The 24925-nt window shown below is 38.4% G+C and overlaps 1 protein-coding gene across 2 annotated transcripts in view; it reads right to left on the bottom strand.

Annotated features, from left to right (window-relative positions):
- Positions 1-24925, bottom strand: part of PEPD (peptidase D) — a 220681-nt gene that overhangs the window by 30232 nt on the left and 165524 nt on the right. For both annotated transcript variants that reach the window (XM_065416423.1, XM_065416424.1), the window contains one exon: positions 15299-15447. In XM_065416423.1, coding sequence (XP_065272495.1) covers positions 15299-15447 — 149 coding nt within the window. The remainder of the gene's footprint in view (positions 1-15298; positions 15448-24925) is intronic.

Genomic DNA, 24925 nt, shown 5'->3' with positions numbered 1-24925 from the left:
TTGGCAACGGGAACATGGAAGGGGAAAAGAAAAAGAAATACGGTAGTCAAGGTTCACCATGGACAGTTGAGAGCAGAACATTGTCAGTAACCTCTTTTCACATTAGAGCAATATCACTTAACAATTTGGATGAGACCAAAGGGAGTATAAAAGCAAAGATGCGTGCATCAATCTTGTTCCAGCTGACAAAGCATTATTTACATGTATTATTGCAAATGTAATCATAACAGTTGATTGTGCTTTAATACCCTTTTGTATTAGTCCTGCATCCCCAATCACCCTCTGAAATGTTTCACTGTTTGTATTATTCAGGATCTTTATTTATCAGTTACTGAGAAGTTTATCATGGTTGCCAAAATGTTATGGTTTTTTTTTTTAATGTAGAAAGGTTAGCTCAATTATTAGCTTTAAACCAATTTATAAGCTGGTTATACCGCACTGACAGATCAGGTTTAGAAAGCTAGATTGGAGCGTCCTTGGACTTTGGAAGTTAGTACCAAGAGAAGTCTGCACTCAGGAAAATCTGCTGATGATGTGTCTGCTCTATTCTTAATTCACTGCCAAATGAGATACTGTGTAATACAGGTCAGTGAACCAATGACTGAGCTTCTCACTAAAGTCCAGTTACCAAGGCTCATTAAGTTTTGATTGGTTAGTTGCCATTCAGCATGTTTTTGGGCAAAAGGCAGGATAAAAAGCACCTTTTACAGCGACACATGCAATGTAAATATTAAAGAGTTTTAAATATACATTCTGAAATATATAACAATGACCAGGCTGTTGGGCAACTCAGATAACATCAACGGTTCTTAATCTATAGAGAAAGCTACTGCGCTAAAAGTACTATTATTTTACAGTTTTGTTATATATGTGGTATAATGTGCTTAAAAATGGCACAATCAATACATTTAGCACGATTATATTTAAAAAAAGACAGAGCCATATCTATATCTATATAGAGAGATATAGATATAGTTATATAATTTCCAGCAATAATCTGAAATTATCAGATACCTTTAAATTGAGTATGTAGGCATAGTCTGACAGAAAAAAAAAAAAAAGACACCTGTGTTTTTTACCTTTTAGAATATTTTCCCAACAATCCCTAAATTGCCAAACTACTTTGTAATATTTTCTAAAATCTAACTTTTAAAGACTTAAAACATCATACGAAAACACTGCTCTCACTCACTCTCTCTGGATGTTCATTTGGAGCCAAGAAGATTTTGGTGATATAGGGGGGGTTCAATGAAGTTGAGAATTAGATACCATCTTTTAATTTCATTAGATGTACTGTAACTTTGTAACTGACATTCTTAAAAGGCAGGATAATCCCATTATTTATTTTAAACAAGCAATTTACAAGAATATCACAGTAAGAAAAGGTTTTATAGTTGTTCATAAACTACTGCTATCCCTGTTATCTTCTCATCCAAGTAATCTGAGGTTATTTACTTAAGTTTTATTAGAAATTGTACTAGAATATAAAACAACAGTATACAAAAATAACTTGGGATTACTGCTTGGTACTTAGTCACTTCTGTTTGGAGACTGTTCTCAAAAGGTCTCACACAGTAATTTTTTTGCTGCTAGTTAGGGTATTTTGTGGTTATAATTGTGACAATGATTAAACCACAAGTGATTTAGCAGGGAGTTGCCAGTACAGATGTCACAATACTTATAAAAAAATACTGTGCAAGGTTATACTAAATTTCTCCCAAAACTGTGTTAAGGTTAGGTTATATTTAATTTCTGAGTGTCTACAAACAAGGGCAAAAGGTCCGACATCCCCTGGTAGTGCCACTAAAATGCAGACGAACTGTGCAATCCCTGTCTCAGTCAGTGAACCACTGGAACATGTTAAGATTGGCTAGACACGTAACAAACATAGCAGACATAAAACAAAACTCCCTAAAAATGCTAAGCAAATTCTTATTAAACATTATTTAAATGTAAGATGATGCTTTCTTCTCTTTTAGTTTTATTGAAAAAATTGCTACATTTCAGATTTTAAAAGCTTCCTTTTTGCACAATAGATCAGACAGCAAATAATTTGTTATCAGTTTTCTAGATTTGGTTCCCAAACAACCTGGCCTGGCAAATGTCCCCTGAACATCAACAAAAAAAGATTATTATAAATAGCATTGTCCTGTTGTTGAAGTGGTTGAATAAACTAGTTTGCTGAGCATGTTTCTTAGCCTTCACTGGGTAGCTGTGACAAAAAATGGCAGGTAACTGCTAACAAGAATCTCTATCTTCTAAAAACAAACCAAAATAGTAAGATGTAAAGGAACTAAAATCTACAACTATGTTTGATGACCAGAAATGGGCCCAAAGTCAAATCCACAAACCTTTGAACTTTGGGGAAATTTTGTCAAGAACCCCCAAAATGGGGGGAAACTGTAACCTGATCTCAATTTTGCATAGTGGGTGCATGATTACTTATAAGTTACTTAAATGCACTACATATTCAGGTGCCTATCTTTAGTCACCCAAGTTTGAAACTTGGGCTCTATTTTGCACTGTTAACCAACAGTTTGTTGCTATATGTCGATAATGGTCAGTTCCTTCTTCCATTATAAGCCCTATATTTTGATGATTTTTCATGTGTGTCAAGCCACCAAGATAATTCTAAACTAGGATATCATTTTTCTTAAAGCACAGTAGCCTAAGTCCGCTGAATGGAAGACTGAAAAGGTGCAATTTTTGAAACAAGCTGCAGTGAAGCCCAGCAGAATGTGTCATGCCTAGTCAGTTTCACCACAAGATCTTCAAAGATGCACATATTCCGGGTAATAGTAGCAGCACTTCAGGGTTTAGTTTTAGTGGGGAAACTCAAACTTTGAAGTTTAGAAAAAATTTAGCTCAGATAATACTCAGGGCAATTTTTATTCTGTCCAGACAAAATCTTCTGTTTCTAGTAGGTTGGTTCTCTAACAGCTACCTTGATGTAGTATCAAGTCTGAAGGACTCACGCACCTCACACTTCAATTAAAATTACAATGTACAACACTTCCAATCCCTTGAATATTGGATTGGAAGTAAAGTACTGCAGATCAGACACCATGTGAAGAACAATTTAATTCCCCCACAATGACAGTATCCAAAAATTGTATTTGCAGTGTCACTGCTATAGCCAGTAAGGTGTAATGGGGAAGTTATTTTTCAAATTTAAAAATAGAAACATAAAACATAATATTAAATAAAGAGAAATGCTAAGAACAGAAGTGACAAAGTAAATTCAACCCCTAGTCCTTTCACACATGCTTCATTTAAAGTTGCAAATAGTGGCATTGAAGTTTATGGGAATACTCACATGCTTAAAGTTAAGCACATGAATAAATCTTTGCAGAATTTGGGTCTAAGGCTGCAAGTTTGTTCTTGTATTACTGCAATGCATCTACTGTAGGTCTTGCACATGCTGCAGTTCCAACTGGTCTGAGATCTCTACAATACCTAAGCCACATGGGGAGAATCCAGGGACACAATGGCAGCCTTCTCTCAGAAGTGCCTTGTTTCATAGGTTTGGGAATACTCTGTTATTTTTGCCTCTCTAATGTTGCAGTGGTCACTCTGCATGGGTCAACTGCTGTGTGTTAGCCTACAACTGAAAAGAACAGTTCCCAGTGGGGTTCGTAGTGAGAGACTCTCAGTCTGAAATCTTGCATCTAGGGAAAAAAGGATAATCTTACATTACAACAGATTGTTTCTTGCTTTGAGGGACTGAAAGATTTGCTGAATTTGACAGAGTAATGCCCTTTTCTTTCATCTCCTACTGTTAGCTAATGCTAACTCTGGGCAGTTAGTCTGTATGGTTAACAGTGACTCTCATCCCAGTACAATAGGATTCACATGCATTAGTTCATAGACTTTTGTAACAATTTAAAAAAAGTTGTAAGTTTTCAATTTATCAATTAATGTTGCTTGTTGTTCAATATTAGAACTTTGTCTGCCTCCCCCTTTCCAAACCCCTTTGGGGATGGCCATGCCTCCTTTAGCAAACAATTGATGTTGATGAATTCTGATTTAAGTTAAAATGGCAAGCCACAATGCCTTTTCTGGGTCACTCACACAAAACTAACACTTAAACAGAGTGCAACTTGTTTATGAACAAAGAAATAATGTTATCCTATGAGCAGGAAAATACTATAGGCATAATTCAATAGAGTATGGACTATTAATTTCTGTGACATTATATATGAACAAGAGTTAGATTCTTTCCAACTGTTTTTAACACAAGAGCACATTCTTAATTGAAAGGGAAAAATATATTGCCGTCATCTGTTGGGATTCATTAAAAATCAAGGACTAGTTATAACACTCTGAAAGCACTTATCCTTTAGGGGAAACAATATGAAATCCTCAACTTAAGTTATTAATGTTCTATGCCTAAGAAATATTGCCATGCTTTAGATATCACAGAAAATTAAAAATGATTTGCAGTAGTTTGCATGAAAATAAGAAAACCTGGACAGAAATAATTCCATAATACAAGTAGGGAAGATAGAAATTAATAAACAAACATGAAATAATCTGTCTTCCCCAGTCCCTCTCTGTAATGCTTCTGTCAAAAAGTCCAATTTAGAGCATGACAAAACTGTATTAATTCTTTAAAAAAAACTATTAAAAGAAACGATTGTCCTTAGAAAGCACAACTGACAGCCAATATGTGCTTATAACTCAATACAAATTTGGACTACACAAAATAAAAATAAATGATTTAAATAAATTATAAATGAAAAAACCATTTCTCTGAATCTCTGACGGAGAGAAACATATTTTAGTAAATTTATCTTGTAGTCAATAGCATTTATGAATGAGATAATAGTTCTTTTTTAATAGGATAGTTACAATGATGTTCCTCATGTGTTTAAGTTTTTTCCTTTTTAGTAGAACACATAGGATGAACGACATCATAAAACAGCATAATAATATACAGAAATAAACCTGAGCTCTTGTGAGATATGGAACTGTTATGGTTCAAAATAAGTGTTTAAGAAGTAATCTGTGACCTTGCAATTTCTGAATTTGCATACATTCCTGACCATGTGTGCGCTCAATTTAAAACATGGCGAACAAGTCATCAGTAGTACAACAGCCTATGTTAAATTCTGTAGCTATTAGTGCCTTTAACAGGTTCTTAAAATTATTTGGATTATTTCATGCCAAGATCTTATACTATCTAAACCCAACAATCTTCTCCATTCTGTTCCTTTTGGAACATACTTAAGTAGCAAAAACAGAGCAGAAAAAAATTGAACCTTTGAATTTTTCAATTTTTTTTGTATAAAAAGCATTCTCTACATTTTATTTGTATACAACAGGTGTTACTCAGCACAGTAGCTCTTGTTCTCTAAACATACGTCCTCCACAGAGTTGTGTGCCTGACCACTCAGCCACAAACCCTTTTTAAGGATGCACATCACTCAAACCTTACATTCTATTGGCTAAGGGAATCAAGACTACACCCTGTATAGCCATTACTCAGTTCTTCTCCGCCTCCAAAAGCATTAGGTCTTGAATTCTGAATCATTCACAATCAGTGTGGCTCTGTTAGAGGCAATATGTTCAGAGTACAGGAGTTGTTTTGGTAATTTGTTCTCATAAATGACATTGCCTAGAAGAACCCAAATGCAGCAGACTAGCTAGCTGTAACCTCCCTGTCAAGAAGAGGGGTGAGTTCTTCAGTCACTGTTCAATAGGCAGAACCGCTCTCCCGAAACCAAAATCAGTTCTTGATGTGACACTGAGTGATTTGTGAAGGTGCAAACTGAGCTCTACACTTTTCAGATAAAGGCACGTTACAGATACATGCCACTGAAGTTGCCACCCTTTGCCTCAGCCCTGAAATATCTGCCATGTCATAAGACAATGTACAACCCTATCCATTTAGGTAGGATGTGAGCTGAAGTAGCCCAACCTTTAAATTTTTCTCCAAAGATCATAAACATTGTATTGGACCATCAAAAAGGTTTATTTCTAAGCAGAGACTGACTACTCTCTTGACATCCAGGACACGCAGCTGACCTTCCCAGGACAGCTTAGGGCTTTGGGGAAAATAGAGGCAGTGATATGCATCGATTTAGGTGAAAATTTTGGATGAAGCCTAAATACCACCTTCTCCCTATACAACGTGTTAAAGGGTGACCTGACCCCATAACAGCCAGTAACTCAGAGATCCTAATAGTCAAGGTTATGGCCACCAAGACAAAAAACTTTCCACAAGAGGTGGTATAGTGAGTGAGTTCACATAGGATCAAAGGACCTTTCACATGTTTAGTTAGCACCTAATTGAAATTTCAAGGAGCATTTTGTCCTGTAACATAAAATAAGGTGTCTGAAATTAGACTATAAACTCTTAAGGGAAGGTGTACTGTGCTTTTCTATGTGTGTTGTACAGCACCTAGCACATTGAGACCCCAATCCTAACTCGAGCCTTTGGGTATTTCTCCAGCACAAATAAGAAATGACAGTGATACAAGTTGCAGGCCCCTGCTAACTCTGGAGAAAAACCTCAGACACTGGCACTGAGTTCTAACGTGCAAGTCCACATCTGGATGACCTCAGTCAGTAAAGATGCCCCCACTGAGGGTTTGAACGTTTGAACGTCCACTCAGTAATCTACCCTCTCAACTCAGGTCATCATTCATGGTGTTTTTTGTCAGATAGGGTTTCTTTGTTTTGGACTCACTGTTCCCATGGATTAATTGCCTTTTGATATGACAAGTGACCATGTGCTCACTCTATTGAGGTATTACAGGACAACCATATTGTCCATGACTGAGAACCAGCCTGAGGGGTCCTCAGCACTAGAAAATTTACATGGAGCCTCAACTCTGAAAGATTAACAACAGTCAAGTTTACTAATTAAGCTCCTCACACTATACCAGAGACATCTGTGTCTATCATTATCTGAGGCGCTTGGTGTGAGAAGAGCTTTTCCTTGACTACTTTCCCCAACATTGTTCATCATAGGAAAGTCTGACCTTCTCAGGAGGGGATTCTGCCAACTCCATCTGGAGAGGTAGAGGGGACATGGGGTTAACTCTTTTGGAAAGGAGAATGGAGGGCTCAAGGGATATGCCCACACCCCTAAATGCCAATGCCAACTTTGAAAAGTTCTGTGGCCACAAGACTCCTATATGTAGCTCTGTAAATGCAATGTCATTAAGGAGAATAGCTTTCACATTGCATATAAGCTGGCTTGGTGAACAACTTTTGTGCATATCTGGAACAATTTCGCATATTTTATTGAAACAAACAACATCAATCAACAAATATGCCCAGCTGCCCAACTAATGTCTGACTGCAATTTCAGTTCAGTGGGGACTTGAGATACAAGCTTGTTAAATCATATAAATGTACAGATAGGGAATTGAATGGTAGCCAAGTTGGCCTTAGCTGTTGCTTGTGAACAGTTGACTAGAGAAAGAGGAATTTAGAACAATGGACCTTACTGAAAGAGGTGTTTAATTCTCTTAATATCATATGGTGTATACCTGGGAAAATGAAATAAAGAACTAGAGAGCTACTGAACAAAACAGAGTAGTCATTTTTGAAAATGTCCATACATTTAAAAATAATGCTTGGAATGTGACTGTATCTCACTTTACAGAATAGATGTAGGGCCTACAAATTAAGGATAGTAGAGTATTTAACTTAAACAGGGAGAACAATGGAAGGTGCACTGTATATCCCTTATTATCTAGAACATTAATTCCCAGTAGTTTCAAGGACCTAAGTTTTAATATAGGAAATAAAAAGTTTCCATCTATCAACCTGGGGTCTAAAACAATAATACATTTAAAAAGATGTAATGTCACCAGCACTATGGCCTCAAGAATTGGGATTTGGCTTGTAGATGTGTATTTATTAACATCTTCTAAATACTCATTATAATGATACAGTAAATACCTTTATAAGTCACCTGAAACAATTATAAAATAGACCATTACAGTAGTTCTCAAACTGCGGGTCAGGACCCAAAGTGGGTCACAACCCCGTTTTAATGAGGTTGCCAGAGCTGGTGTTAGATTGCTGGGGCCAAGGACTGAAGCCCAAGTCCCATCACCCGGGGGCCAAAGCCTGATGGCTTCAGCCTGAAGTGGTGGGGTTCAGGTTACAGGTGCCCTACCTGAGGCTGAAGCCCTTGGGCTTTGGCCCCCACACCCGGAGCAGCAGCGCTGAGGCAGGCTCAGGCTTTGGTCCTCCCTCCTGGGGTCCTGTAGTAATTTTTGTTGTCAGAAGGGGGTTGCGGTGCAATGAAGTTTGAGAACCCCTGGACTATTCTATAGTAATTGCCCAAATACCACAGTTTTCAGCAGTCTTGCTACTGTGTGGTGGGCCATTACTGGAACATTACTAGCCTTTATGTAACAGTATTCACATGAGGATGGTAAAGGGCTTTTCAAAGTTGGGTAAGTATGAACCCATCTCTGATACAGGAAAACTGAGGCATAGAGAGGTGAAGTAGCTTGCAAAAGGCCACATAGCAAATCAGTGCTAGAGTAAGGAACACAACTGTAGTCCCTTGGCACTAAGCAACAGACCATGCTGTCTACACAGTTTTGTTGTTTTCATTACTAATGGGTAACATTTTTATTTGTACATCACAGGTCATATTTTCCTTTTATTCACATCTCTTCATTAAACTGGGATTTCAAAATGGTGTCAGAAGAGCAGTCCTATTGTGAGATCATAATTATTTACAAGAATTCTTTGAATATTTTAGGTTAATGGAGAGGACAAACAGAATGCAGACCTCACTATTTAATAACTCCCTCCAATTTTTGATGAAGAGTTTTACTGGTTGCTGAAACATAGTGAGTCTAACCCCTATCCTAAAAAAACCCCAACGTACAGGAAAACTAGTTTACAAATCCAAGAAAGTGGCTGCAAAAGCTATGGATATTTGTATGGGATCAACACTAAGGCCCTGATTCATCAAGGTATATAAGCATGTGCTGACATTTAACCACATGAATCACTGAACTCAGCGGTCCTACGCTTGTGTAAGCGCCTTGCTAAAACAGGGCCTAACCAAACAATAAATCATAGAATCATAGAACTGGAAGGGACCTCGAGAGGTCATCTAGTCCAGCCCCCTGCACTTGTGGCAGGGCTAATTATCTAGACCATTCCTGACAGGTGTTTGTCTAACCTGCTCTTAAAAATCTCCCATGCTGGAGATTCCACAACCTCCGTAGGCAATTTATTCCAGTGCGTAACCACCCTGACAGTTAGGAAGTTTTTCCTAATGCCCAACCTAAATCTCCCTTGCTGCAATTTAAGCCCATTGCTTCTTGTCCTATCCTCAGAGGTTAAGAAAAACAATTTTTCTTCCTCCTCCCTGTAACAACCTTTTACATCCTTGAAAACTGTTATGTCCCCTCTCAGTCTTTTATTTTCCAGACTAAACAAACCCATTTTTTTCCAATCTTCCCTCATAGGTCATGTTTTCTAGACCTTTAATAATTTTTGTTGCTCTTCTCTGGACTCTCTCCAATTTTTCCAGCTCCTTCCTGAAATGTGGTGCCCAGAACTGGACACAATACTCCAGTTGAGGCCTAATCAGAGCGGAAGAATTACTTCTTGTGTCTTGCTTACAACACTCCTGCTAATACATTCCAAAATGATGTTCAGTTTTTTTACAACAGCGTTATACTGTTTACTCACATTTAGCTTGTGGTCCACTATGAACCCCATATCCCTTTCTGCAGTACTCCTTCCTAGGCAGCCATTTCCCATTTTGTATGTGTGCAACTGATTGTTCCTTCCTAAGCGGAGTACTCTGCATTTGTCCTTACTGAATTTAATCCTATTTACTTCAGACCATTTCTCCAGTGTGTCTAGATCATTTTGAATTTTAATCCTATCCTCCAGAGCACTTGCAACCCCTCCCAGCTTGGTATCGTCCGCAATAATAATTATAAATATCCATTTAAACATGCCTATATCTTCGTTAGTTTTGGAGGCAGAAGCAACCTATTTGGGAGTACTCATATTTTAGGAGAACGTGTATGAGAAGATATTTTATTAGGATACTAGTTCTGTGTGTCCATTGGGGCTCTTAGCACTGCCCATTATTATGCTTTCCTGAAACTTCTCACTTTAAAACCTTGCTTTCAGTTGCTTACAACTTTGCCAAAGCTTAATTCTTTGGGTTAAAATTTTCCATCTAGGGTGACTGCCTCCAGCTCTTTATTTTATTTTATTCTATTTATTTATTTATTTTGAAATTTCAGTCAAAGTGTCTTAGTCATTTCTGAGAATGAGGCTAGAGAAAGATATATTTTGTCCTTGTTAAAAAATTCTGGAGACCTTTTTTTTGAGAAGCTCTAGTGCCCCCATGCATTGGAGCAAGGACTTGAAATGTGGCAGCAGCTGGTCTTTGTGTTAGGAATGGGCCTTTTGCTATTCAGAAAATCTGCCCAAATTTGGCTAATTTATAAGCCTTTGAGAAAATTGCAGCTTGCGCATGCTCAGTCAAGACTTGAAAGAGCATGCAGCTAATTTCCCTGAAGATTCCATCTGCAATGAGCAGGGCCCACGTTAGACTGGCTGGGGCACAGGGCAGAAACTAAGGAGTGGGCCCTGCCGCCTAGGGCCAAAGCCGAAGCCCGAGCCTCCACCCGGGGTTGAAGCCTGAGCCACCTGGTGTCTCTGTTCCCCCCCAAAAAACGTTCCTCTGCACTCCCCTAGGAGAGTGTGCCCCCCCCCGCCAGCTTGCAAACCTCTGCTTTAGTGTGATTTAGTTCCACTTTTAGAGATTACTGTAATATCTGCATTACATTTACCCACAGTGACTCTGTAGATGTGTTGTAACTTAGCTTCGTAGGGCCCCAGGCAATTGTCCTGCTTACTGCCTCCTAACGCCAGCCCTGGCAATGAGCATGCTCAAGCCCTCTCCAACTTCTTCTGCAATTGCTGCTCTGGTCTGCGGAGGGTTAGGCCAGGTCTGTGTCCAGACATTGGAACGGTAAGCAGAGAGAGACTTTCTCCTATGCTCTTGGTGTGGAGGAAGCTGCCTGATTCAAATGCAAAGGTGACAAGAGTACTCTGAAAAATCATGTCTTAGGCATCTCAAACCCAAAATTAATGGATACTTTTGACCTTAATCTCTCTGCCTTAGTTCCCCATCTGTAAACCGGGGATGATACTACCCCTTCACCTCACAGGGGTGTTGTGAAAATAAACTAGTTAATATTTCTGAGCACTTAGATATTATAGTGATGAGCACCACTGAAAAGCCTATGAAGAAATTAATAATTATCTCTTCAGAGCAGGTGCAGCAAATAAGGCATGGGGCTATACACTTAATAATGAGGATAAAAAATATATAATAGCTGCTCATTAAAAGTGCACCATCCATAATGTGCACTTAATGAGGCAGGGGGTCTGTGGCAAAAATTGTATGTGATCATGTATCTGTATATATGTGTGCGTATGCATATTAAGATTTGTATTCGAGACACAGATATTTGAAGCGAATACCTGATGAATCATGAAATAATTAAAGTATGTAAATTTCAGTACATATATATCTATATCTATATATCTGTCCCCATATTTCCCTTCTGATTTTTTCCATAGATTTAGCTGAGATGGTTATGAAACATTAAGAATATAATGTAAGTAGAAATGCAGTTTCTTTCCATTGCTATTTTTGGAATATTTTATCATTAACCTATCCAGAAAATTGATACAAATGTCTGCTCTAATCCCATGCAAATGTCCCTTTTTGAATCTTTTCCTCACAACTACTGTTCTTCAAACTTTCATTTTTAATCAACAACGAAGTTACACTTTTTTTTCTTGATAATATAGCTATCGTCAAGTGGTTCCAAAGTTGTTGCTTGTGCAATAGAATTGAATATGCCTTTTTTCCTACAGATCAGTTTTGTGGCATAATCGCTGTTGCACTTGAGTTACAATTCCATCATGATGGTTTCTCAATTTGCAGAACATAGTATTTGCAACCCACAGGGATTTTTCCTGTTTTGTTTTTGGATTGGAAGCTAGGATATACAAACTTCTGAATTATATGTATTTTGACCCACACAGAGAACAGAGTCAAATGAATGCTTTGCTACAATAGAATCTGAAGCTTTGGGAGCCTTCTGAAGTTATTCTTTAATAGCAGATTAGATTTAATAGAAACAAACAGAAGGAAAATCAATTTTCAGAGATGTTATCACTAGCCTCATTTGAGGGCCAAAGTTTCAAAAGTTAATTCCTAAATTGCACCAGTAAAAATCCCGTGCACACTATTTTACAGTGCTAGCTTTCTTTAGCAGCACATATTCTCCATAAAGATGATGTGATGTAACCAAAAAGAGCATTTATTTTATATCTTTATATAGTAATAAGCTCTTATTTTTATTATCATAGTATCTAGAAGCCCTAGCTATATATCTCATATTCTGAAAATAGTTCTTTACTGACATCTCTAACTTTCTGAAAAGGCTAGTCAAAGTCCTACTTGACCATATGCCAGCAAGCAAAATCAATCAAGGACCCAGTTCTACAACTGGAGAGAAATATTATTTTCTACAGAAAAAGTAGCTGCTGATTTTTGTTGTGTATGTAAATTCTTTTTCTGGAGCCTGCCACATTAGGGGTTTGTAATCATATGGTTTTCTTTGCATTGTGAGTAACACTTGGAAATGGAGGTAGAAAAAAAGTAAAAGTGGAATGAACAAGGACTTTCAGGAGCCAAAAAAAGCTGACTGAAATATGCTGGAGCCTAGCTATATTTAAAAGACCCTTGAATTGACAAGTTTTTTGCTTCCTGTTTCCTAGTAGGCAGAACTATAATGCTTTATTTTTTTTTAGGCGGAGAGAAGATAATTTCTGTTTATTTCAAAATATTATAAAGATTACAGCTCTCTCCCTCACATTTTCATTCCTCCTCTATGATTTTATTGAAATTATTTGATCAAACCGTAGTCAACACAAGAGTTTTTATTAGAACTGGTCAAAACAATTTAAAGGGACGTTTCTTTGGTAAAATGGCCTTCTATTTGGGAAAAAAAGGTTTTGGTGATAAATTCTCAAAAACAAAGTGAGGTCTCCCACTCATGACATCCTCTCTCCCCTCAAGTTAAAAGTAGGGTTGGGCAAATGAAAACTTTCAATAACAATTTCAATAATGTGTTTGATATTTTTAAAATTAAAAAACTGAAGAAAAATGTCAGTCTGTTTTGTACACTTCAAAATGGAAACTTCAACATTTTAACATTTTAATCAAAACAGCTCTAGTTTTCACGCATGTTTGTAGAACACAGGTAATCAGTGCTTCTGCAAATTCTTTTCACTTAACCGCCTTTATGACATGCTCCAACATAATTTTCAGCAGTAAAGATTATTAGGACCATAATGTGGCCAGGGAAGAACACATCGGAAGGGGAAAAAGGGTAAAGAAACCCACGAGGTTCTGCTCTCAGAGCTTCCTTCATGTTTACTGCTCAGGGAAAAGGGTTCAGGAGCTGCTGAGGAGGTAGGGTGCAACAGCCCTACAAACTCCCAAACGGTTTTGTCTCTACAGTGAAAGATTCTGTATTTTCATGGAAACATCCCATTATCACAGTTACATGGATGCATCATAATATTTTGGTGAATATTGGCAGCAACATCAAAACCAGTCTGCAGCACATGCATTCAACCTGCTTTATGTGCCACTGTTTGCGATTACCAGCCTCAAAAACATACAATAAATATATTTGCACCAATATTCCAACTAGACAAGACGCTAAAAGCAACATGGTGTTTTCAGGAAGAACAGTAAAGATTTGATGCCAAATATCTGATTAGCAATATTAAAATTTAAAATAAATTCATCTGGAAGGCTGTTTAGGGGCTTGGTACATTCACAAAGCTGGCTGAGAACCTGGCAAGCAGTTTCAGAAATATAACTTAATTTTGTGACCTTGTTAAAGTAAATGGGTAAGTTAATTTAGAAAATCTCTACATTATTATGAGCATAACATTGCTTTAGGTTTCAACTCCCAAAACTGATAAGCAACATACTAGAAATTAACGTTTTCAATACATATTAAATGAAGCAATTAAAGCTTGCAATAAAATGTAGAGAAAAATATGAAGACTGGATGGAACCAGGACTTTGAGGGAGAAAATTAGAAAGATTATGGAGTTTGTACATTATTATTAAAATGGCAAATATCTAGACTTCATATCCAGATAATCTTAGCTTGAAGTGGAACAATAAAATCGTATCTGGATGTGCAGCACTTATATGTGCAGCCAGCTTGTATAACAGGGAAATAACATGTTCTAACTGGCAAACTAAAAAGCTTCCCCACTCTAAGGTCTGGTGGTTGAAAGCTAGTAAGGTAATGTTAAAGGAGAAATGTACTTTGTGCATTAAGCAACAGAGGGTCCTGTGGCACCTTTGAGACTAACAGAAGTATTGGGAGCATAAGCTTTCGTGGGTAAGAACCTCACTTCTTCAGATGCAAGAGTACATTTGTGCATTAAGTACATTCTCCACTAAAGCTAGTCTATTACTAATACTTAGAAATGTTCAAGTACCTTCACCATTAAAATATTCAAGCTCACAATAACAATTAGCTTTAAAAGCATTTAGCTCTAAACGCATTTATTTGCTGAACTGAATGAAAACAGAATGACAAAAACCAAGGTTTTCACTGCAGTGTTTTCTGCAATTACTCAATGCGGATGCTTCAACTATGAAAATGTACAATTCGCTAGATGAACTGGCTCACATGAAATTTAAGGACACAATGCATAGTATTCAATAGTCTGTGTTTTCTGATGCCCTCCAAGGTAATTAAGTATATTCCCCAATACATATTCACTCACTTTTTCAGCAAAATTTTCTATTTAATTAACATGGAAACTACAAAAACTAAAATGCTTGAAATAAACTTACGTATTGCCCAGTTTTGAACCTTGCAATCCTCACTAAAATCCCCACAAAATGTTGCCAATTTAAATTGATATAACAACCACCACTGCTACCTTTAAGGTATTCAGAGAAAAATGAATATTAATTAATACAGAAATTTCTCAACGTATGTTATTTCCTGATAATACTGGGCTGGATGGGCAATATATATGATAATTTCTATGCTCCACTAATAGCCATTTAAACTTAGCAATAGGACTCTCACCATACAAATTTTATTTTTATTAAACTATGATCTGGTGATCAGTTTCTTGCTTTTTCCAACCATTTGAGTCCCAGCATAATTGTTTTGACAGCTTGAATGCTCCCATTAAGCTTGTCAATTTCTGTTGACATATAGCAATCTTTTACCTGGTTTGATTGCCTTCATTACAGCACGAGATGACTTAAGCACTGCTTCATAGATGGCCCTCTGGTCAGGAGTGAACTTTCCATTTGCTGGAAAAGTGCAGGTAATGTCAGAAGCATAGCAGTAATATTCTCCTCCCATGTCAAACAAGCTGAAAAGAAAGGGGGGGAAATGTGAAAAATGAAATGCCAGAGGAGTAGTAGTAGTAGAATAAACATACATTTCTTTACATTCCTGGTTTAAATAAAGCCAGATAAGGCCAAAATTATCATCACCTGAAAGCGCTGTTCTGTGACCTAAGTGAAAGTTGGTAGTTGCACAGTATTTCCTTGTAGGCAGGTATCCACATCACAGAGAACATGAACAGGCAGGCACCCTTGCTCGGAATTTCAGCACAGGGTAAAAAGAATGAATGGGGATAAAGGCAGTTCCTTTAGAAAAAGATTTAATAGATAGCAGGCAGCCACGGCAGCCTCTCAAGTTATAGCTCCTCTGACAAAATGGGATTTTTTGGTGATTTTTTTATGAATCCTGTGTGCACCTCAGTTTCCCGCTGTACTTTGCAATGCTATCCAGTGGGGTGGTGGTAGAAAAGGGCTCTCAGGACATCCCAAGAGACACGAGGGTGTGTGTTGTCTTGCTGTCTGGAATGTAATGAATGGGTTGTTAAGGAACTGTCTGGAACCTGCTGAAACCAACCCATATCAATGCAGAAAAGGAAAGAGACAATGGGAAGATCATGCCCACCTACAATCAATGATCAAGAAGAAGGAGGTTTTCCCTTCACCTCTCAGCAGGGTAGCTGAACAGAGACCAGCTCAAATGAAAGGACTGAGAGGTGACAAACAGGGTATAAAGAGGGGGCTTCTGGAAGAGGCTAGCTGCTCTCACTTGGGACTGAAAGGGCTCAGAGAAGAACACAGTCTGAAATAAAATTCATTACAGCTTGGCTGGTGGATTGCTCTGGCTTGGCAGAATGGACTATGTCTTAATGTTTATTTCTCTGTGCTAACATAAGGAATTCTGATGCTGTGTTCCAGTTGACTACTAAATTCTATTGCTTTAGAAATGTTGCCTGGCGTCACTGCAAATACTTGATGAGGTAGATTGGTCCCTGAAGAATATAAACGTCTCTGACCAGGAGCTCACAGTGTGAAGCAGAAGTGTTTGGGTCCAGAGACTCAGTCTTGGAGGAGGTGAGGCTGCATGGCCTACCCTGAAGAAAAAATGAGACCCTCTGCAGTCTGTATTACTGAAGGGATTCCTCCAAGAGACTGTTTAAAAGCTAGAGTGTAGCACCGTTCCTGTGGATCTGTGACAGCCCATATGATCAATTTTTCAGATGAAGAAACATCTACTTGTATCTCACTGAAAAGAAGCTAGGGCTTTACAGGGAGGCCAGCCCCAAAACTTAATAGAGTATTGTTAATTAAACTATGGCCATTTGCATCTAATTGTCAAAATCTATTTCTAGTTTAAACTCAATTTCTCTGTTAAAGGTTGAATGCCATTGCTCTGAACACGCATGTCCCTTTAGGACAAATTTGTCCAATAGGACTTTAAGAAACACATCTGCATTTTGAGGTGAACCAACCAGAAGAGAGCATTTAATGCATCTTTCTGAATCAAAGACAGAAAACACTGGAGATTTTTCTTTTCTTTTTTAAGCATTTAATAGGAACGGTTTTACTGGGGCAATAAACCTTGCGCTGCCCTTTGAGAAATACATTTATTCCACATATGAATCAACCATTTACCATTTTAGGACTACAGCTTAGCTGCCATAATTCTTGCCGATTTCTAAGTGGTACTCTGTGTCCTTGTGATAGCCAGATTACACATTTGCAATACTATGCCAGTACAAGCCTTTCTGATACGGCACTGCCTCAGTTTCAGCAAACTCAAAATTCAGCAGCAAGGCCTATCACCCCCAATCATCATCCATGTAATGGGTGCTCTCTCACAATCAATATAAGACTTTGTATGGTCTTGACCCTTAGCACTTGAATTATCTCCTCATTTCCCATGTAATGAGCCACAGTTGGATATCTGCTGATATAGGTCTTCTCACTGCTCCTATGCGACAATTACTCTCTCAAACAATATGGATTTTAGAGCTTTTAGCTATTGTGTGTAAAGTTACTGAATTCTCTTTCCCCAGCAGTTCACAGTGGAGTCAATTAAATAAAATACATTTGTCCTATTTTGCTTTTCCCCCCCTTTTGTTTTAAAACTCAAATACTTTAATTTACATTATCTGTGCAATGCTGTGAGGTACCTTGGTATAAAGAGCAATATGTAAGCTCTTTTTATTATTATACAACCAAAGAGGAACATCTCTAGTTTCAACCAACGTTCACCCAGTGGGCTTCAATTGTTATACACTTGTTAAGTGTCTATAGCATCTCCTTCTATAATAGCCAGAGCCCTGTATATTCCACAGCACAATGGGACCAGACTCTATAGCAAGCATCGTTAAAATCTGCAGCATTGTCAATTGATCGTATCTCCATGAAACAGAATAACCTTCATTCCAATTCCATTCCACCCCAAACATATATCATTATGGCTCACAGTTGAAAATACTCAGTCATTAAATATTTGTCAGTGATTATTTTCAGCAATTATTATTTTTGATGCTAGGTGGCTTTTTTGGGCTGTGTTCTCCACATGCTGGGGGAGAGAGGAAATTATAGTAGGCTCAGTGATTCGTCTTTTTCAGCTCCCCATTCATTGGCTGCTGCTTTATCCTCTAGGCAGCCTAGCTTGCTTCCTGGCTCCATGACCCTTTCCCTGGTTCTATAGAACAAGTGAAGGGAGAATCCACTGTAATATAAATTAATTAATTCTCCTTTGTGGAGAAAGTTACAGAAGAGGCCACTCGCAGGCAGGTCTCAGCAGGGCAGGGAGATAAAACAAAATATTGGATGCCCGTCCAATGCAATAAACGCATAATTTTGTTGTATCTTGGAAAAATGTCACATTCCATGGCCACACAATCCTGGAGGCCAAGGGATACTGGGTGACGTGACTGGGGCAGTTATCATCTATCATCCATTCTTTCAGGAACTATGAAGATTCAGGATGGACACTTATAACCTCAAAAATGTGAACTCTTTGCAACCATAACTATTAAAAACTTGTTTTTAAATGGACGCAGGGCTTCTGGAGCACAAGACATTTGCCGTAGAATTCATTCCCTTGCCAACATCCTTGATTTTGTGATCACGGAATAGATAGAACCCTGATACCACCAAGCAAAAGAAAAAACAAACATTTGAACATATTAAATTAAATTAGAATCAACTAAGTATTTGCCAGAATTAAATATGAATCTTTTAGGTGGAAAATGTACTTATTAAGAGTCATTAATGTACACTCTGAGGGTGAAATCCTGGCCCCATTAAAGTCAATGGCAACATTTCCATTGATTTCAATGAGGCGAGGATTTCATCCTCAGTTACAACAACATTATAAACAAATTCTATTAATCCCTTAGCTCTCAAGCAACACATGCTTCTTTATAGGCATGCATACAGGTTGCTCTTGGGTTTTGGGTAAGATATTCAGGCAACATTTTTGAGACACATTCACTTCAGGTTAGTCTATACTACAAAGTTTTGCTGGCATAGCTATGTTGGCTAGGAGCATGAAAAAAATTACACCCCCAGCTGACAGTGCTTTGCTGGCAAAACCACTAGATGCAACTACACCGATAGATGAGTGCGCTGTTGGCTTATATAATGTTGTTCAGGGATATGGTGTAGCTCAGGGGTAGGCAACCTATGGCATGCGTGCTGAAGGCGGCACGCGAGCTGACCTTCAGTGGCACTCACACTGCCCAGGTCCTTGCCACCAGTCTGGGGGGTGGGGGGGGGGCGCTCTGCATTTTAATTTAATTTTAAATGAAGCTTCTTAAACATTTTAAAAACCTTATTTACTTTACATACAACAATAGTTTAGTTATATATTATAGACTTATAGAAAGAGACCTTCTAAAAACGTTAAAATGCATTACTGGCACGCAAAACCTTAAATTAGAGTGAATAAATGAAGACTCGGCACACCACTTCTGAAAGGTTGCCGACCCCTGGTTTAGCTGATATTCTGGCCAAAGAACTCCTGCTGACTTATGCTGCATCTCCACTAGGGGGCTTGTGGCTAGCTATAACCACATAAGCTCTATAACTATAAATCAAGTTAAATATATTTGTACTAGTAGCCACTGACATAAATTAAAGTTTGTGCTTTGATATTTTAGTTCTATGAAAGTTGCTGTAAGGGAGGATATTTATTTTAATATTAATAATGTAAATAACTTACTTTGTAATAACTTAATACATACATTATTTGACTAAATCTGCTCCATTCTTTTGTGACTATACAAAAAGCTGTAATAAAAATAATTTATAGAAAGATGATACTAGAGATACCAGATAAGGCCTATTTCAAATCACTCAAATGACCAAGGAGGTCACACCAGCATATCAGAAGGGAATAAACAAGTACTGTGTGGGAAAGACATTACATACCCACTGAGACTGATATTATCAAATATGGAAAGCAAGTACATATTTGCCAGGGTCTCAAATCTTGTGGTTAGATTATAGTGAAATAATTACAGTATGAGTTAGTACCAATCATAATCCTACTATTAACATCTATATTGAAATTCATAACATATGACAGATTGTGTGTTTTGGTTTGCATTCTACAACGCAACAGTTCTGGTCCTACAGAAGACAAAGTAAGTTTTGCCATTTGTAGGGGAAAATAACTATTAAAGGGTAATATTCAAAGGGAAAAAATGGTGCATTCCCTTTGATTCTTTATGATGTATGGGTTTAAGTTTGTTTTCTGCTTGTTTTTTAATCCCAGAAATATCAGATCTTATTTTCACTGTTTCAGCTAATGGTCCCCAATGGAGGGCCACAGAAATGAAGCGAGAGCTCAGCTGTTAATTGAAAAAAATGGGAGTGCTGAATCATTAACAAAGATCTCTCCTGCTAAGAGTTTGTGAGGTGTTTAAGTTAAATAGGTTTTAATGAAAAATAAGAGGTATGAGATTTTCAATAGTCTGACTACAAATCAATTGCTTATTTAAAAAAAAAATTAAGATTAAAATGTCATAATCCTACAAATTCTCCACTTGCATAGGAGGTTTCTAAGAAACAAGTAGAATTATACAACCAAACTTACTTACAGTTTGTCTTTATGTATCAAATGAGCAAATACCCCATTTATTTTTTCTTTAAAAGTCACCTTAAAACACCGAATCAGAACATAAATAGCCCAATTCTCTAGCTCACAGGGGACTATTTTGAGACCTTCACTTTTGAGATAACTAGGGACAAATGGCTATACCTTGTGTCAAAGTGCCTTGTGGCTAAGCCAATGAATATTCTATATCTCCAATTAATAAATGAATTATAATTTAACTTTAATACAATGGGTTAAAACTGAACAGTCATAATTACTACTTAATGTTATATTACAATAGTGCCCAAAGACCAATCAGGCACTGTACAAACATATACAAAGACGAGGTAAAATAGGTTTTAACAAAAAATAAGAGGCACAAGATTTTCCATAGTCTGACTAAAAATCAATTGCTCATCTAAAAAAAAATTAAGATTAAAACGTCATGATCCTACTAATTCTCCACTTGCCGTACCCCAATGAGTTTACAGTCTAAATGCATAAATCAGACTGTAAATCCATGCTCTGTGTGGGCAAACCTCTGTGTCCATGCAGGACCCCATTGAAGTCAATGTTGCTTTGCCTGGATGCAAGGGTCCACCCATGTGGAGCCACTTGTAGGATCTGAGCATTAGAAATAAAACTCCGGTTTGGAAGATTCAGCTATGAGGATGTAGGCTCATGTTATTTAGGAAATTCTCGCATAGCTAATCATTAAATTATTCTGTGCATGTGTGTATATATATATACAAACACATGATATTTTCTAGATTATACACATTAATTAAAATGTGAAATATATTTTTAAATATAAAATGTTTATTGAAGAATTAAAGTTGTAGAAGAGAAACCATTCCCACAACACAGAGTAAAGACAAGCAATTTTACTATTATTTCACAAAATGGTAATTACATATGAGCTCAAACCAAAACCCAAGATCAGTAAAACCCACAACATTGCTGAAGCTGGATCTTATATTTATGGTTCAGGCTCATTTCAAAACAGTAGCAAACTAGACAGCATATACATAAAAGTGTTGGCAGATGGAGAAATTGTTTGATGTGATTATTAATATTGTTCTCAGTAAAAAGGTCCCATGTTCTTTAGGGCTGCATTCTAGATAGTACTGGACCCTGAGAGTGTGAATCAATCCTCAATTCAGAGGACAGAAACTAAACATTTAATTTTGTGAAATTCAAATTTTCATAGTACTTGGGATTTTCAAAGACGCTCAACATTGGCCTAATTCTGCTCACTGCTCATTGAAGTCAATGAAAGTTTTACCACTGACTTCAATGTGAGCAGTTAGGCCAACACTGTGTTCTTATTAAAAACCTACCTACTAACTATCTGAACTTTGCATTGTCTCATACATTCAACCTTGTAACAATTTTAGAGCCTGAGCAGAAATTATTTCCCCTCTAGTCACATAGATTTTCTGCATTTTTTGGTGATTTATTCTTATATTTTTACCACCTATTAGATCTTACGTGATAACAGATGTTTGACCAGTTACAAATCTTTCATAAAGGAATAAAATTCTTGCTTTGAAAGAGGAAAGCATTCAAGTACTTATCCTTATGTATCAAGTACTTTTAATGTATTAGGATTAATTATCCTCCAGTTTGTGATATATAAAGCTGTAATGTTGCTAAAGAAAGGCTGCCCTGACTCAGTATAATTACAATTCCAGAGGCATTCCATAATTTCCATAGATTAACAGGTTTCAATAAAGGCAATTAGGATTTAAATACACCACAATCAAAATAGCCAAAATCTTAAGGTTTTTTTTTTTTTTAATATTACTGTCATCATAGAATTTTTCTGGTTTTCTTAAACCAATTATAATTACAATCACCAAACAATATTAATAAGGAAGGCTGGCTTTCTAAGATGTTTGGGTTACTGCAGAACTGAGTAATGGAAAATCACCAAGTAGATGTTACACAGGAATAAAAGTTACAGACCAGGCACTACCATTTGAGTAGGCTCTTGGGTTCTGGATAGCCAAGTCATGCAGTGTATGTCACAGTTACAGGGCCGGCTCTAGGATTTTTGCCGCCCAAGGCAAAAACAATTTTGGCTGCTCCCCCCCCCCCCCCCGTTTTTTAATTACCCCCACCCCCGGCCCCGCCTCAACTCCGCCCCTTCCCCAAATCCCCAGCCCTGCCTCCTCCCCCCAGGCTCTCAAGCCTGGGAGGGAGAGCAGCGGCGCGCGAAACGGCATCTCTCCCTCCCTCCCAGGTTTGAGAGCCTGGGAGGGAGGGGGAGACTCCGAGTGGCCGCGGCGCGGGCGCCGCTTCTCCCCCTCCCTCCCAGGCTCTCAAGCCTGGGAGGGAGGGCGAGTAGCAGCGCGCGAGCGGCAGCAGCAGCGGAATTGAGCTAGGGCGGCCGGGGCACATTTTTAGGGGCGGCATTCTGGCGCCGGCCATGCCGCCCCTAAAAATGTGCCGCCCCAAGCACCAGCTTGTTTAGCTGGTGCCTAGAGCCGGCCCTGCACAGTTATTTCCTTAATTGCTCACACCTACTTGGGAGGGCCGATGGCCTGATCAGACTTCAGCCAGTCTGTTGCAGGGACACCAGCAGCCTCCCCTTGTATGAGGGTTAAGGGCTGGAAAAGGCGCAGGGCTGTCTGCCTGCTGAACAAGATGTTAGAAGCCCCAACCCTTCTTTTTCCAGCTTCCTTACAGCATGCCTCCCCATAAGTCCACTTCCAACCCATTTACCAGGGAATTGTATTTCCTCAGTAACAAGTACCTGCACCAAGATCTGCCACACCTGCCACCTACTAAGTTGCGACATCTCAACCTAACCACCAGGTCCATGATCTGCTGTGAGGAAGATGAAAAAACCCAGCCTGCCTTGGCCAATCTGGAGGTGAGGGAAACATTTCTTCCCAGCCCCAAAAGAAAAAAGGCAACTAATGCCAGCCATAGCAGATCATAAAACTCAGTCCTGTTCTGGGCTGAGGGTAGTTGCTGCTGATCTGAGAGAGAGAGATCCCTCTGGAATGCATGAATGGTGGATCAATGCCTCCACCTGGTTTGGCCATTTCCTGTTCCCCCCCTCCTGGCCTCCATTCAGGTGTGTCCCTGTTTCTCCTCTCTTAGACCCCAAATGCAGGAAGGATCCTTAAAGGAGTATCATCCTCTTTTTTCCTGCTACCCAGGAAAAAAATCAGCACATTCAGTTGTGATAGAGCACACTGACCAGAGACTTTAAAAGCTATATTTTCAGACAGACACATGACTGCCCATTAAATATGTGCAACTACTGCGATTGTGTGTATGAATGCAGTATATTTACTGTTACTAAATGCGGCAATTGCATAAACACACTAGATCAGTGGTGGGCAACCTGCGGGCCGCATGCGGTCCATCAGGGTAAGCTGATTGCAGGCTGCCTGGGAACAGCGAACCGCAGCCACTGGGAGTTGCCGGGGGCCATGCCTGCGGATGGTCAACGACTGCAAAATGTCTCGTGGCCCGCAATCAGCTTACCCTGATGGGCTGCATGTGGCCCGCAGGTTGCCCACCACTGCACTAGATGCACAACTGTATGCCTATCATATTTAGCCTAGAGAACTTCTTGATCTACAATTTATTTTTAATAGTTTAATGCACAGTAACAAATGTAACAACACTCCATACATTTAGTGTTCTGCATTTTCAGTTTTTATTTGGAAAAAAAAAGGGGGGGGGGGGATTTTTCAGTGTTTATTTTCCAAACATTAAAACCAGGATGAAATCGGGTTAAAAATAAAATCGAGGGGCGGAAAAAGAAAACCAAAAAGCTTTTGTAATATGCACATTTTACAATAATATAATTGAAACTTTTTTTTAAATGTACAAAGGTATGCATTCTCTCTCTCTCTCTCTCTCAGAGAGTAGCAGTAGTTTTTCCAGAAATCCTGGTTTGCATATGCTCACATAATTTTCTTCAAAATATCCTCACTCATGTTGAGCCTTTTGCGGTCTTGGAGGTAGTCCAATTTTGAAATATGCGTTCTGCATCAATAGATCCAGTGGATACACTCAAAGCTCACCCTGCCACTTTGCTGAAGTTGGGAAGTGTGTCTTGAGGACTGTTCCACAGTTTTGCATTTTCAGGGTTACGCAAGTTCATGTAAGTAGGAAATTCCCTTTTCATCTTTAGTGGCAAATGGTTGAAACGCTCTGTCATAACGGACATATTCTACTGCAAAATTCACCTTGAGGAAGGGGTGCAACACCTGAATGACATTCCAAAAAGAATCTTCGGTACCAAACACTTCGGGGTTCAGATTACAGGCCACGGTCATCTCCCATTTCTTGCTGAGCACTGTGTTGAAAGTTTTGAATGCTTTTTTGGTTCTCTCATGTTCTGGCGTCGGAAGGATTTCCAGAAACAGCTGGGTTTTCTTTTCATATGTTTCTCCTGCAGCTTTCGT

The sequence above is a fragment of the Emys orbicularis genome, chromosome 14 (genome assembly GCF_028017835.1).
Source record: "Emys orbicularis isolate rEmyOrb1 chromosome 14, rEmyOrb1.hap1, whole genome shotgun sequence".
Classification (NCBI taxonomy): Eukaryota; Metazoa; Chordata; order Testudines; family Emydidae; genus Emys; species Emys orbicularis.
This window is presented reverse-complemented; position numbering and strand designations above follow the sequence as displayed.